This window comes from Seriola aureovittata, chromosome 11, assembly GCF_021018895.1.
Source record: "Seriola aureovittata isolate HTS-2021-v1 ecotype China chromosome 11, ASM2101889v1, whole genome shotgun sequence".
NCBI lineage: Eukaryota > Metazoa > Chordata > Actinopteri > Carangiformes > Carangidae > Seriola > Seriola aureovittata.
Window position 1 is genome coordinate 17663895 of NC_079374.1, and position 16402 is coordinate 17680296.

The 16402-nt window shown below is 39.8% G+C and overlaps 2 protein-coding genes across 4 annotated transcripts in view; one reads left to right on the top strand and one right to left on the bottom strand.

Moving 5' to 3' along the window:
- Positions 1-581: 581 nt before the first annotated feature.
- Positions 582-10171, bottom strand: znf148 (zinc finger protein 148). 3 transcript variants are annotated; one of them, XM_056389809.1, is made up of 7 exons: positions 10057-10171; positions 7768-8078; positions 6736-6861; positions 6432-6555; positions 6161-6244; positions 5943-6061; positions 582-5477 (listed from the first exon to the last, which is right to left on the bottom strand). In XM_056389809.1, exons 2-7 carry the CDS (start codon positions 8056-8058, stop codon positions 3840-3842), a joined length of 2382 nt encoding a protein of 793 aa, XP_056245784.1. In that variant the 5' UTR covers positions 8059-8078; positions 10057-10171; the 3' UTR covers positions 582-3839. The 3 variants fall into 3 exon arrangements, with proteins under 3 accessions (XP_056245784.1, XP_056245782.1, XP_056245783.1); XM_056389807.1 differs by having other exon boundaries at positions 7708-8078; XM_056389808.1 differs by lacking the exon at positions 10057-10171 and adding an exon at positions 9220-9307 and having other exon boundaries at positions 7708-8078.
- An 882-nt stretch (positions 10172-11053) lies between these two features.
- The window catches only part of dhrsx (dehydrogenase/reductase (SDR family) X-linked), a 44203-nt gene continuing 38854 nt past the window's right edge, over positions 11054-16402 (top strand). The window contains exon 1 of the mRNA XM_056389485.1: positions 11054-11812. The gene's annotated coding sequence lies outside the window, so the exon portion shown is untranslated. The remainder of the gene's footprint in view (positions 11813-16402) is intronic.

Here is a 16402-nt window from a genome sequence, read left to right on the forward strand (position 1 = left end):
CTATGAGGATATTTATAGGCCCGCAAAAGGATGATTGTGTCTCATTTCTGCCAGTCAACAATACTTAACACTTAACTACATAAAGTGATAGAGAAAGTGACTCGATGACAAAACCTGAGAGTACATTTGTGGAGTTATTTTTTAATTTCTATACAAACTTTGATAGTGATAGGGGCTTGGTAGCGGTGGACACTTGGAGAATTTTACAGCAAACTAAGAAAAGTTTTCTTGTGCTATTTTTACAATTAGCTGATTAACCCATTAGCAGATTTACAAAACATAAATGACTTTTTTTGATTAAATTAAGTATTTTTTTCAATCCAAAACACCAACCATGACTAAATGACTAATAAAGAAAGATGAATGAATAATGAAAATAATCATTACAGTCCTACACTTTCCCTCATTTTTGCAGAGGGCTGTTTAAAAACTGTGAAAGTTAAAAAACATTCAACATACCTAGACATTTTCATGACAATTTTTGCATCAGCATGAATACAATATACAGTAAATGATAACACACAGTGAGCAGCACCAACAGATAAATGGCCTTTGCATGTCAATAACAATTCAAGGTCACATACTGTGAATTATTTTATTTATAAGGACATGACACAACAATCAAAACAACAATTTAATCTGATTGTTTACAAATCATAATATATTGCAAAAAATCTAATCATATGGGTTACTTGACTGAAATTAATTGATCACAATTAAAGCTGCACATTATTCATAAAACAAGTTCACTCGACCCAACAAGTTAGAGACCATGCAAATAAACCTTACAGTCTAACTTAAGATCAACCCCCACAGTGAAGTTCATTAAAAGTATGAAAATGTCAGTCACACTCATGAAGAGGCTTCCCATCTGTATTTGAAACATCTTGACACAAACGACTTGTACAATGATAAATGAGGGTAGCAATAGTGACTGCATATGATATACTGTCCATATCAGTGCCTTAAATGACATGTTTCAAAAATAGTTTTTATCAAAAAATTCATAATTCAGATCTTTTTACACAAAACAAACATTTTTTTTCTCTAGCTTATACAAGGACACTTATGGCCAGGTTACTGACAATAGTTAATTAAATGGAAAAAAATACCATAGTACTGCTCATAGAATTCATGAATCTCCGTCAACAGTTTTGCATTTTAAATTGCGTGACTGAATTCAAAACTCTCCAAGAACAATTTATGGGATACGATTTACCAAAGCAGAATTACTCATCTGCACTGTGCTTCTAAAAATTGCTCACAATGAAATGGGTTGACAGAATAACATTTCAACCACGGAGCCAGTATTTTTTATGTAATATTCCACCCAAACTCTGTTTGAATTGACATGAATTCAAGCTGTCACAGCTGTTGAGGTTAAATACTCGATACAAAAAAAGACTGATTTCAAGTGGAGTATTACTTTAAACTCAAATTAACATTTTCTGGGGGCTTTTCATTACAGGTGTATACAGTAAAACCCATCATAATGCACAATCAACTGCATTAACTTACAAAAAAAAAAAATCACTTGAACCAATCAGCATTAAAACTGTAAAAAGTGTCAATTTTCCTCTGATAACAGTGGCAATATACTGTATATATGGAAACCTCAGAAACCCACAGCTTTTCAACAAGTGAAAAGGATTCGTTATTGAATCTAATAAATGCTGGAAAACTAATAAATGTGCCTTCCACTGACAAAAAGTGTCTCTTGCACAAGCCTTGTCTCTCTATTGACACAAAGATCTAACAGTACTTCTCAGAACATAAAAATATACAATGTATTTACAGCAGGATATTGTCTATACATTCTACAGGGAATGTTCAATGAGGAAAAATAAAGTATTTGATGATTAACGTGGGTGCTGTCTGTCCCTGATTGTCAGTAGAAATGTAACAAGAGGGAGCTTAAGTGGAGCAAAGCTAAGTTTGATGATGAGCAGTGTTCAACACAAGAGCACCTAAGACGATACACGTACTAGTGCACATGGAAACCAGTCAACAGTGTGATAAAGTACAGAGGAGACCTCAATCAACCATTTAAATCCACATTGTTTCAACAAAGCCTGGACAGATGTGGCTATGACTGAATTGTAGCAAATATGTGATCATTAGCAAAACTACAAGTATCTAAAGCATAAGTCTATATTCATATAGACATTGTGTAGCACAGTACTTGAAAATGCAATTTCCTTCCAACCAAAGATAACAGGTTGAGAATTAGACTGTGTGGTATTTCTTGCTTAAATTCTAACATAGTAAAATGAAATGGGCAAAATAAAATGAAGCTCCCATATCTCAATGTATTACAGACTGAATAGGTTGATAGCTTATGTGTTTGTTGTTATTGTGCAAGTTGAACAAGTAGCCTTAGAGCATTGGCTGAGTAAAAAGAAATACATATAAAGGAATGAGTATAGGAAGGCTGGAATTAAAAAAAAACAAAACAAAGGCACAGATGCAAAACTAAAGAAACTCGAAAACCAAACACCTTATTTCCACATGCACTGTAGATTTCATAATATAGCCTTAATAAAACTTTGACCTTCAATGAATACAAAGGGTTCTCATCACATGGTTTTGTTTTGTTCCCCAAAAAAAACCTGTACATACTCCAAGAGGAACAATGATGAAACTGCAGCTACAAGAGCTACATCATCACGAGTGACTAAAGCAAAGGATCATCTGTAATTTCATATAAGCAAATCTGACACCAGGGTTTTCACTAAATGGTCAGTGTCAGAAATCGCATTTAACAAAAATTTTCCTTTTAAGTAAAGGTATTATGCAATTCATCCACTGTGAGAGTTAAGTACTACATTCCTTGTGGTGAAGAATGTGCAAGTTGTGCAAACATTAAGCACAATCCTGTTAAGTTATTTCACTACAACTCACTTAAAATAAGGATTATCCTGCACTCATTACATGTGTGCAGCTATTAGGTACCCACGTCTTTTAGGGGTAGAAAGAGTTTTATATCTGATATATCCCAGCCTTTTTATTACACAGCCTATATTGTGCTAGACTCACATTTATAAAATCAGTGCCAAGAAATCCAGCCAGGAAGGGAGTACATTAACTCACACAATGTTAAACAGTTTATGAATGAGAACTATAATTTCTTTTTTTTGGCAGCCAAATGAGGCCCAATCACACAAACTAGATTCCTGATCAGACACACACCATCTGTTAAATCTTTTCTGTAGCATTCATTACACATTTCTAGAAACACCTATTTTAGGTGAGAATAAAGTGACTTCAACATATAGTGAAGAATCAGTTATTAGCTAACCATGGTTTCATTTCAGTGAGCAATTTAACGGGAGTTACACAGCTGGGATAGAGTGACACTAGGGCAAACTTACATTTAACCAGATAAACAGCAAGGGGAGGTAGCTACAGAAAGAGCAAAAAGGCGTACATAGTTAGGGCCTACATTTTAATAAGTGGAAATATCGCATGAAGCAGCAAGAGTGATTTGATCATCTTCTGAGCAAGGCAAAATGATTGACAAAAACATTCAAAATAAACTCCATGGCAATGGTTTGAGAGAATATTTCACTAATCTCTTAATGTACATTCTGGAGCAAGAAATATTCCCTTGAATAATTACAATTTTTTAAAGGGGAAATGCTAATTATGATTTATCAATTTTCAGTACTTTCCTTCTGTGAGGCTGAACTTAACAAAAAACAGAACATGAATATGTTTTCTAACAAAATGCTTTGAGAAAGCACACACACTTGCAATGGAACTTATTTTGGCAAAACAGGAAACAGGAGATAAAGTGCAGCTGAAATTATTAACAGAAATGAATCCTGACCCCCATCCCTTCAGCCAAATGTTTCACTGGATGAAACATCAGGGGAGGAGTTCAGTTGAGACCTGGTCTCAGTGACTCTGACTAAGGGGAACTCTGAGAAGTCTGTGCTGTGTCCTCTGAGACTTACTTGTCCGTTGGCAACAGTAAACTGTGAAGATGACCCAGATCTTGATGCCTGGAAATGAGATTTGAAGTTCTGATCGAAGGAGCTTATTTGAAAAGTTTGCAGTATTCCCTGTGAAGTGTCTGTCTTTTTGGAGGGTGAGACCTGCTCCAGAAAGTCCTCCTCAGCTGGGGACACTGCGGAGGGAGGGGTGGTGTCATCACCTGAAAATGAAAACGAGTGCTGGGAGTCCCCAACCAGCAATCCAAAGTGAGGTTTCTCTAAAGTGGACCTTAGCGGAGAGCTCATCCCTGATTTGAACCTGCTGGGGGAAGGAAACTGTTTTTCTGTGGAGAACAGAGGCTGTCCAGCTAACGTGGGGTTTTCAGAGACCAAGCTGAGGCTCTGGCTGGTCAGGTAGCTGTCATTCTGGCTGGTCCTCTCCAGTGCTTGTTGGAGAAACTTGGAGTATTCTTGTAAGAGGCTGACCTTCTCAGTAGCTGGTTGAGCCTGGGCGCTAGAGGCCCCGAGACTCTCCACAGGGCTGCTGTCTGAAACATCAGAAGAATTAATGGATATGCTTGATGTCACCTCTGTGTCAGCCACGCTAAAAGAAATGTCTGATTGCCCATTAGCTTTGTTGGAGTAGTGGTCCAACAGCGTCTGAAGAACCTCATCTGGCAGCACATTTTTGTCATGAGTTGACTTAATCTCTGTGTTGATTGGCTGGGGCTCCAGAATGGTGGCAGGGACAGTTTCGTCAATGACGGTTGACACCACAGTTTGCGTAACAGGCGGCTGAGAAGAGATGCTGCTCGTGTTCAGGGCATAATCCCGACTGTTGTTGGCCATTGCAGCCTGAAGGTAACGTTTCTTCTTGAGGAACTGCATGGCATCGTCGTAGTTTGTGCTGCTGGCTGCTGGTTTTGTTGGTCCTCCTTGAAGAGTTTCAACTGATTCGAGTTCAGTGTTGCTTTCTACTTCCAACAGGCTTTGCTTGTCCACGATTTCAAAGGCATACTGGGTGACCTTACTATTTTCCTCAAAGGAAGACAAAGTGGACAGGCAGGGAGGAGTTTGTTCATTGGACTGTTTAAGACCCCTCTTGGGGACCTTCTTCAGGACTAGCTTAGGAGGAGTCGTCTCCTCTGATGACACTTCTGCTTCTTGGTGTTGGCTAGGTGTTTCTTCAGGAAGTTCCACAGAGTAGTCAGTAATGACAAACTCATGTTTGACTTTGGAGGACACGGCATAGAGAGGTAGACCATCAATTTTATTCTGTCTCTGCTCCTCCTTCTCCTCCGTTTCTACAACAGCGACAGTGTGCCCTTCTGTCTGGGCAGCGGTGGATGCGCCTGAATTCTTGTCTGCACACTTCTGGCGCTTTTTCTTGGGCAGTGAACACTCTTTGGCAAGAAAAGGGAGGCCTAAGGAATCTGTTTCACGCAAAGGTCCAACTTTACCAGCAGCCTTGTTGGTCTTTCTCTCTCTGTTCTCGTGACACATTCGTCTGTGCTTTAAAACCCTGTCTGTTCTGGAGAAGTACTGTGGATGGAGGGCACAACACATTTTTTTACACAATGTAGTAAAAAAAAAAAAAACATTGAGTTGAGACAATACAGACATTTCAAGCAAACACTTTGCATTTTCAATTCTTAAGAATCTATCAATGACAATATTTTCACAGATGTCTTGTGAAACTTGACATGCTCATTCTCCCAGTAGTGACGCTGCAGCAAACTGAACCTGGGTGACATCAGTCTCATTTTATTACTGACCATTTCTTTTTTGTTGCACTAATTTAAAAACTGGTTTAACTATAGCTAATACTGAGCCTTACTACAGCATTTTTATTCATTGCATACTTAGTCAAATGTCCTGCACAAAGAACCCCTAATATGATCACCATTTCACATTTTATGCTGTTTTCAATACCTGATTTATCAACCTTGTTCAATAGTCTTGATGCTCCCAGCTGCACGAATTCGCAAGCAAACAAAAGCAGCATACCTGGTGACAGTAGTCACATTGATAGGGCTTCTCTCCACTGTGAGTTCTCTTGTGTCTCTCCATGTGATACTTCTGAATGAACCTCATCCCACACTCATCACAGCGAAAAGGCTTTTCACCTAAACAGAGACAAAACAAAGGAAAAGCCCAAGATCACTCATTTGTGACTAATATGATAAATAAAATCATAGTGAATCCTGATTCCATTCTTCACTCACCAGTATGGATCTTCTCATGTCTCTGTAGGAGATATTTCTGAATAAAGCGCATGTCACACTGGCTGCACTGAAACGGCTTCTCACCTGGATTTTGAACAATATACATAGATATAAAGAAAGCTCTGTATATACATAACAAAGTACACAATGCTTAAGGCCACAATTTGATTTAGCATTGCTACTCTTTAGCTGGACTGCTCATCTTCATTATGATTATAATTGAAAAATAATCCATCCGCAACATAATAACAAATGACTGAGTGATTCATACCAGTGTGAATGAAGACGTGCCTCTGCAGATGATAGTTGGTTCTGAATGCAGCATTACAGTGAACACAGATGTGACACTTGGGATTTTGAATGCCCAGTGATCCGTCATCATTGATGCTGAGAATCTACAATAGGGACAAAGAAAGATACTAGTATTTGTTTCATTCTTAAAGCTGTCTCCATTGAAATTCTTCAGGCTTGTAAAATAATTGACTCCATTCTCAATCACACAAACATGTCTCTGCTTTGATAAAACTGACAGGTATTCCACATTAACTTTCTTTAAAAAGTGTTCAGACTTGCACCTTTGCTGGTGAGCGCTGTTTCCTTTTCTTCTTCTTGGGACACACCATCAGGTCCTTAACTGCTTTTTTGTCCTTCTTTATCTGGGCTGCTGGCTCGGACAGCTTCAGTTCCTGCTTGATGCTCAACTGTGAAAGTAGGACCATAGATAAGCAAGATATTTATTACAGCATATGACCTACTTTAAAGCCCACCCACTCATCCAGCACTTTATCCAGGTCAGGGAGGTGCAATAGGGCAAGTAGAGGATAATCAACCCATGTGAGTGGACCTCACCATTTAGCAGCTGCTCCTCCACAATTTAAGAAGCTAGTTGATGTGGTTTAAGCATTCTCTAAGAATTACCCCCTGCTGGAAACATAACAGACCAGAGGGAAACCTCTGGTCCTAGAAAACCTAGGACATGCTGATAGATTACATCTGGCAGCTGGCCTGAGAGTATTTGCAGATGCCCCATCTGACTTTCTTTAAATCAAATTGCCACTCTCCACAAGATTTCAGCAAATAACCTGCTGGATACTAGGTCATTCTTACAGGCAGTTGTTATAAACCGGAATAATGTTTTAACCCTGATAAAACTGATTGATTCAGGTTATCTCCAATGTTTACACTTGGAGTAAAAGGAGTATTTTGAAGTCCACATTTGCTGTATCTTTATTCTTCTGTAATGCAGAATAGTTTCAGCTGATGTCTTCCTCTGTCTTCAATCTGTTACTTTAAACTATGCTGACAGTGTTTTGCAAACTGGTGCGAAGCCAGTACATGACTGTCTACAACTATTAACTGGGCCAAGGGTGGTTTTCATTAATTTGTCAATACCTGAGTACATTTTCAGTGTTAAAGGAATTGATGGCCCATGATGAGACAGGACATGAAATGACATGTAAAGAAAATAACGACATATGGAGACTGTTGGTACAGCATCCACACAAACAATCTTATTAATACGTACTCCTACTACTACTTTAACTCACTGGCATATGAAGCAAGCAGGGCAACTTATTGGTGAGTTTTAGGGGGAAATGCACTCCCACCTCGCCTCCTCCCTCCTCTTTTCCTCCTCCACCATTTTTTGTCATCTCCTCCTGCATCATCAGCTGCTCCGGGGGGACCAGGTCATGAGTAACCAGTGAACTCCCAGTCAAGTCTTCATCATCATCTTCATCGTCATCATCCTCAGCCAGGAGAGGGTGGTTCACCAATGATCGTTCCCCCAGAGTCATCACCACCAGTCCTCCTCCGCTGGGCAGCCCTCTCCCACCTCCATCTATTCCACCACTGCTGCACTTCAGCAGCATACCCTCCAACTTGTCCTCAGCGTTCATCTTACATAGAGTAGTTGAGTCTTTAAAAAGAAAAAGATAGAGACAATGTTTGCAGGCTAAATGTCAAACATACGAAACATATGAAGACAATAAAGCTCACAAAACTACAAAATTATCAGGCATAACACCATAAAATCCAAGTCTACATTTCTGCAGTCCTTGATGTAAAGACAGCCGCACTACTGGTCACATATAGGTAAGATTATACTACAACCAATAAACTAATCATAGATGTCTATAGTAAAGTGCATCATCATCAATAAAATCACCCAAATTACATACGAAAATATAGCTTGGATGGAAAGCTTAAACTTTCAATTTCCCCACAAACTATGATTCAGCCTTCTTCTCAAAACTGTGTTGGTTACTTATTTATTTAATGTACAAAAGTAACTTATTCTAAAACCTATTCTTAAAGCTAAGGGAAACGGTTCACACAATTATGTTGTTATTAACAGTGGGAAACAGAGTCTGTTGTCATAAATCTGATGTATATTCCCAGTGGGTTTCATTCACTTAATCACTAGTTGTACATATAGGTCTATCTTAAACTTGTAGTCCCTCTAAGTTCCACGTCTGTTGCTCAAACAGTGTCTCTTCTAAATAGTACAGTGTCAACTTTAACTGGGTCAGCTGTTGTTTCTGTGATCTTACCTTACAAAATGTACTGTACAGTGTAAAGTGATAGCAAGCTCTATGAAGCAGCTCGGAAAGATGACAATTTAATGAAATTATGTGCTGATTTTTATGACCCTGGGTCGTATAATGTTTGAAGTTATTTTGTACAAGTTAACGTACTAATGAGCCAGGCCGATTATTTTCATATTTCTTTCAGAGACGGCTAAATGTCAGTCTACGTCGACAACAGCATATTTCCAGTACCAAAAGAGTACTTAACCAGCTATGCATTTTATACTGCAACATTACACTGGCGGTGCACTTACTTAGCGTTACACTTCAACAACACCTAATTAGTTAACTAGCAATCACTCGATCTTAAAACGGTAACGCAAGCTAACCTAGCACTTGTGGACCGTTTAGGAAGAGGCATGTATTGTAGCTAATACAGACTAACCCACGAGGCAGTATGGTAGTTTAAGTATCTGTCACGGTTTAAACACACACCAACAACCACTAAGCCCCATATGTAAACACACTCACTGTGTCACTTAGGTTAAGTGGGTTAAGTCTCTTGCTAAGCAGCTAGGTAGCCGCGCTTGTCAAAGCCGCTAACGTTGAACTACATCACGTTTAAAACAAAACTGCTGCAGTGACGTAGGAAGAGAGGCCGCACTGCCTTCAAAATTAAAGCTCGCCCAAATCATAAGAACAATACAAATTCAAAATCCTACGCGCCAACTGCTCGTTGGTAATATTTCAATTGACTTTTCAGTCAGTTTGACACCCTCTCAGTAGCATACATTTAATTTTTGAAGCTATAATTCAACCCCGTCAATGCCGCCAAGCCATATCAGTATATGTGCATTAACGACAACCCTGAAACACTAAAACTCGTGCATCGCTGAATACTTTACTTTGAAGGCTGCGACCGGAAGTTCTATTTTACTTGTATATACTTGACAGACATCGACGGCCTATTTGAGGCTAGTTAGCTAGCAGGTAGCAGCTAGCAGGTCGCTGCAAACATTGATCTGTGGCTCTAATCTTCAGTTGACACCGCATGTTCACAGCAATAGACGTGTCTTCTCACATGCAGCATTCGACAATGAATTATATCTCAAATTAAACGACATACGTGGCACAAAGCACAACTTTGGTTTGCACATTTCACCAAACTTGTCAGCAGGGTTAGTCCGCTTCGGCGCTAGCGCCTCCAGCTTTCTCAGCCACTCTGTTCAATAGGCCTACAATGTAACTGCTGCTAGTAAAGCTAACGTTCGCTAACTAGCTAGCTCGCTACCAAGACAAACAATAACGCACGTCTCAGTGGCGCACAAGTGATATGCCAACTATTAAAGCTGCATTGTTTCTTCTTACCTGCTGTGCGCCTTAAACCCGTTTAGCTGTCATGATTGTTATGCAAGACTACAGTGTAATGATGGTGTGCGGAATAATCAAATACACCATCACATTTCATGAAGGCGTGAAAAATTCTATTTGTCGCCATCTAGTGGTGGGGTGTGGATAGTGTGGTGAACAGTGCGCTCCTGATCCCCGCTGCTGCTGATGTTCCCTCATGCTCCAATGACGACCTATAAATGGTCTTTAACAATAATGTTAAAAAAAATAATTAGTGATTATCTCAGTCATTTTAATTCTTTGTTGTCTATACAGCTATTTTAGCCTTTTTTGAAATAGTCACTTAAAAATATGTAGTCTATTGCAACTTGTAGCAGCACGGATAATGCATTCTGTTTATGTCTATTAATAGTCCGCACAGTGGTTAGCCTAAATATGATTTGTGATCATCTGATAGAATCCAAACGGAAATTAAGCGCGTCACTAAGTGGGTAAGAGGCTCCACGAAAAATCTGTTTTACAGAGTCATGTCTATGGGGTGTTTGTATTTCCGGCTGCAGGTAGCCCACTTATATGGATTTTCTTGCGTAAGTGAAACTACAAAACAAAAGGTGATTTCTTAATTTCCATATCCTAAAAAGAACAAACAAACAATCACAAAAACTCTAACCCATTTTAACTATGACCTTGTGATAGGCCTATACTGTCTAAGCTACTGCATCAACAGCTGCAATATTATTATGATTTAACAAGAGTTTTCCACGTCATTTTTAGACCATCCTCTCTTTATTATGGGATTACTATGGGATTCCTTATTTTTTTGAAAAGGTGCCTTAAGATTTTTTTAAAATAAGTAGGCTACCAACCTCATAAGAATAATATAAAACAACAATAAAAGGCGCATCAAGTGGAAACAGGTTTAATTTAGCAACCATCTGGATTTATCTCTCCTATTAATCCATTCATTTGCAGCAAAAAGGGATGTTGAGGGTCGTGATAAGATGATATCCTGTCATGCACACACACACCCCCACACACACGTACACACACACTCCAGCGTGAGGAATACTAATCAACCTGTTTGCCGACAAGTGCAGCAGCTCGGCGCGCAATTCAGGACTTCTCCATTCTGTCTAGAAACGTCTCTGCTGGATTTAATCTAAACCTCCACCGGCTGAATTTCACCGGGTTTTTTGTAGTGCAGCCTTCTTTGAGCGAACGAGTGGTTATCACTCGTGTCTTCCCCGTCTCTGCTTCTTCTGATGTGCGACAGACAGTCAGGCAGAGTGGACCTGGGGACTGACAGCCCACTCCTGCGCCGCTTCTAGCAAGGGAAGCCCCCCACGCGTTGCGCGCCTGGATCGCCGGCATATATTCGCGGCGTGGAGTGCGTGTGCATGTGCGTCAGGCTCTAAATGTGTGAGTTCGCGCACGTCAAAGCCCCGGGCTCCGTCCTCAACAGTTGCCACCGGAGCGGAGGAGAGGAGAGGAGCAGAGCGAGAGAGATAGCAGACTGAGGACGGACGGACGCGGAGCCCCACGCCGCTCTGCCCGGCTCTGCTCCTGACATGCAGTCGCTCATCTCTCCGGTGACAAAGGCCATCCTAGTAGCGCTTTTCATCTTCGCCATACTCCTCATTCTCTATGTGATCCTCTGGTACATTTGCAGAGACGTGGACTGCGACCACGGCATTTGAGGATTCCGTTAAAACGGGAATAACGGGAATATCACAATGGGGCGCACAGAGAAGCCCGCAGAGCCCAGGGTCATCCCGTAAGTCTGCTTGTCTTCCTTTTGTCTGGTCTTTCTTGTTGTGTGTGCGTGTTTATGGGTTATCTGTGGCCGTGTGCGTCTCTCTCTCTCTCGTTCTCTCTCGGTGTGTATGTGTGCACACGCGTGCAGTCCTGTCGTGCGTAATGTTAAATGCGCTCCTGTTAGAAGGTGATGACCGGCGTGCGTCTCCACCGGCATCCCGGTGTCCCAAACCCTAAATGAGCAGAGCCCCAAATTCTCTTCTGTTCAACTTGACAGCGATCATCTATCAATGCTGGCTTATGTGGGCTATCACAGACCCGGTGTTGTTACTGACAGGGAATTCTCAAAGGTGATACAATGTCATCAGGAGAATATCGAACTGGTGTCAAACGGAAGACGGCGAGGGCGCGCGTGTGTGGGCTCTCAATTAATAGACAGCCGGTCACATTGCGGTAAACGGCGAGTGTGTCCCATAAGGTCAAGAACAACAGTGTTTACTCGAGGTTGCCAATATTGTTTTGCCCCCCTTCATCCTCCTCCTCCTCCTTCCGTATATCTGCAGCATTAGTTCATGCTCAGTTCATCGTGGTCTCTGAGGATGCTTCCACATTGGCATTTTACATCCAACGAGATAACAGGATTATCTCCGTTGGCTCCTGTGCGTCTTATTCCTAATCTGTTTTGTGCCATGTTTTTTGACTCCTTATCATGAACACCGCGCTAATGCCTTTACGCATAGCGCATTTATATTCCCCTTGACATTCTGTGAGCTTGTTGCAACATGTTTTGTCCAGTCTAGTTTAGGAAGACGTTCATATATTTACTTTTGTGCGCGAGCGAACGCGCACGCACGCACGCAAACACACACACACACACACACACACACACACACTGACCACACACTTAATGAAGGACTTCTCAATATTGCAGGCACGTTGGCCCTCAGTGCCTACCTACATGTTGTCACATGGCCCATAAAGCTATTAAGCATGTGAGATATGATTGTAATTTTTCATGGGTCCAGAGCAATTTGTTTTAATCTCCAGCAACCCTAAACCAGGGAAAATGAACAAACTGTGCACGTTCTAAAGTGGAGAATGTGAAGGACACACCAAGGACATGATGCTTTATAAGGGTTTTTAGGACATTTGAGCAGGAATGTATTGAGGGGGGTGTATATCAAAGCCCAGTGTATCTCTTTAATTTCAGAATATCTTTTTTTAGGGTTTCTATGAATCTTTAAGACGAAAATGTATGATACTCATCTTCACATAACACGAAGATGATCTTTGTACTGGGAAAAATTATGACTCATAAAATATATCTGATTGGTGACTGCTGAATGATGATCACGAACCGCAGGTCACACTGTATCATTACCACCTTTTCATGAAACACCACATCACTATTTTTCCCATAAACACCTCAGAGGATTTAAACAACCAAGCATCTTCCCTAACTCACCAAGAAAGTGCAAATTTAAGCTTAAAAATTTTAAACCTTCTTATTTTGAGCTGCAGGCGCAACACTCTAGTATTTAAAAATCCATAAGCAGCCTAAATGCTGGATGCAGCCACGAGGAAGAAACCCCGCAGCCTCCAAAACTGTTGTGTGTGCTGTCCTGCAGAGAAAAGGAGAGAGTCTGGTGGGATGGCAGATGCCCTCTTTGACCGGACTACAAAATGATTCCTGTCAGACATAAGTAGATATGCAACCAGCCTGTGTCACTCCTCAACAAACAAAATCACATATACACACACACACACACACACACACACACACACACACACACACACACACGCACACACACACACACACACACACACACATATGAGGCTGTAAATGACAGTTCCAACTCTATCAGCCCCAGTAATGACATAAAAAAGAGAGAGAGAGAGCAAAAAGGTATGTGAAAACTGCTCCTGCTGGTTTCTGTCTGTTTAAACCGCTGCCCTGGATTGTCTGTGTGAGTGCAAATGTGTGTTAAGGTGGAACGAAGGAAAAAAGCAGTGTTTGCGCAACTGTGTATGTTTGTGCAGTTTGTTAAAAAAGAAAGGCAGCGTGTATGTGTGTGTGTGTGTGAGAGAGAGAGAGTCAGCGTGGGAGGGGGTTAAACATTGACATGCTCCAGAATGACAGATGATAAAAAAAAAAGTGGAGCAGGCAAGGCTCAGTGGGACTCAGCATGACAGACAGGTGTGTGTGTGTGTGTGTGTTCTTGTGTGTGTGTGTGTGTGTACCAGTGCATGTATACATTGTTTATTGAAAATATTTTCATTAAATGAATACATGTGTAAACTGTAAGATTGCAATATTCCAACTGTGTAATGGCAGAAGTAAAGGTTGCAGTGTGTGTGTGTGTGTGTGTGTGTGTGTGTGTGTGTGACCTAAAAAGTTTAACAACAATTCCAAACATACACATATTTCAGTGTGTGTGTGTCATATGTGTGATAAGGGTCATTTTAAGAATGGAAAAGAACAGAATTAGATGTGATGCTGTGGGAGGCGGGCAAACACAGAGAGAAGGGGTTCCTTCCTTCACAATGCTTGAATGTTAATACACCTTTATAAATCCAAGTTCAATTGGGATTGAAATCATAAAATATGTAGGGATAAAAGTAAATTATTGACGCCACAGGCAGTTGAGAGGGGATTTATTAACCTGTTCTGGCCTCAGAAGGTGAAAATACTGTATATGGCAAAGTGTGTGTGAATGAGTGTGTGTGTGGGTGTTTTGCCATCGACTCACAAATAAATTATAGTGGACAGAGAAACATGACCACCAGCGCTGATGAATCTTAAAACCTATATAATACTGTCTTCATAAATATAGAAATGATCAGAGACGTATCCCATCATCAAACTATAAATGTGACTGTAAAGGTCAGGATTTCTGTTTGGGCTGCTGGGATGTGGCGTTTAAGGTCACACAGCAGAGTACAGAAGCTGCATCAAGAACTGATAAAAATAAAATTGTTCATATTGTTTGGCAAACACTGTGAATAATTCATACTTTTTCAATTTTCAACATTTGTCCTTTAAATGTTTAACAGCTGTAAATACTATTTCACATACTGTTGATTAACGTAGATACAAATGATGCATGTAATTACGACCTCCATCATTACTCAGTCCGTAACAAGAACCAATACACAACTCCAACCAATGAAATCAGTTAATAATCCATTTACATGCCTGATGCACATTTTCTTCTGTTTATTGATTTATTAAACACACACTTACACCATAATATGCTCTACTTACACTGACAACAAGAACTCAAATATATCTATAAAAATTCATGACTTCAATTCAAACTTCAGTAATTTAACTTATAACTAGCAGCATTAAAAATAGCTGCTAATCGTACTTTATTATTTTTCCTGCATTAACAATACAGTGTCTGAATCTCTATGTGTAAGCTCTTTTCTTGCTTGGAGGTCAGACAGGGGTTGGCTACAGAACAGTGACACTGGACGCTCAGTGTCTTGCTCAAGCACACTTCAGTAGGAGTGGATACTTACTGGTAAAGGAACTTGAACATGGCTTGTATGTTATGCCATTTTAAAAAATTTAACAAAATTGAAACTATGTTGAAATGTTTATTAAACTTCCAGTAGCTGCATTTCCCCAAAGGGCTGCTATTCTAAAGGTTACACAGTTATTATCTTATATATGATATTTGGGTACCTCTCTCTGATGAGGCAACAATTACAAAGGGGTTATAAGCTGTTATTAATGGATTTATCAATAGTTAATGCCAGTGCTTTATAGATCATTTATAAGGCAGTGATAAGAACAACTTTAGGGTTGCCAGGTGTGGAAAGTCCTCATTAATGATGATACTTTGGTTGTCTTTTTAGCTCCTCAAATTTTCAGGATGACCACTTATCTTCTGGTGAAAAGCTGCAGGACTTGTGGACCAAAATCCATTTATAAACTGTTTAAATGATTTATTAACCATTAATGAATCCTCATAAATCCTTTATAAACTGTGCCTTATCAGAAGTGGTACCAACACCTTTCATATCACTGCAGTGGTTCACATTCACTCTTGACTGCTGAAAAAGGTATGCATGGTTTGACTACTGAATACTTGTTCTTTGCTTTGATGCAATCTGGAATATGAATTTTAAATTTAGATGTTTAAAAAAATATAAAATATAATTTTGATTAAGAAAATGGTTTTGAATATGAAATTCATTCTTAATATTGTCATTTTTGAGTTCTGTTTTTATGCGTTTATGTGTATTTTGATGACATTTCAGTGACTGCATTCATTTTCCTAGACCTTTATCCTAACCTTGTGGCTATGTGGTCACCACTGAAGTGAACTGAATTTGATTAAAATGTTCACACTTTAATCTCTGTTAAATAACATTACAATCTCAAGGTTATGTTTTTGTTTTACCTTTTCACATAATTTACTGCATGTACTTTAACAGAAAAAAATCATAGTGTACTGTACTGTACTGTATATTGTACTGTATAGTCTGATGCGCATGAAGAAGCAGATTAAAATTCAAAATCAGTATCTCCATAAGTTAAAGCATGTCAGTAAAGAAATGCTAAAGATATATTCAGCTGTATATATCCTGTTTATCACAT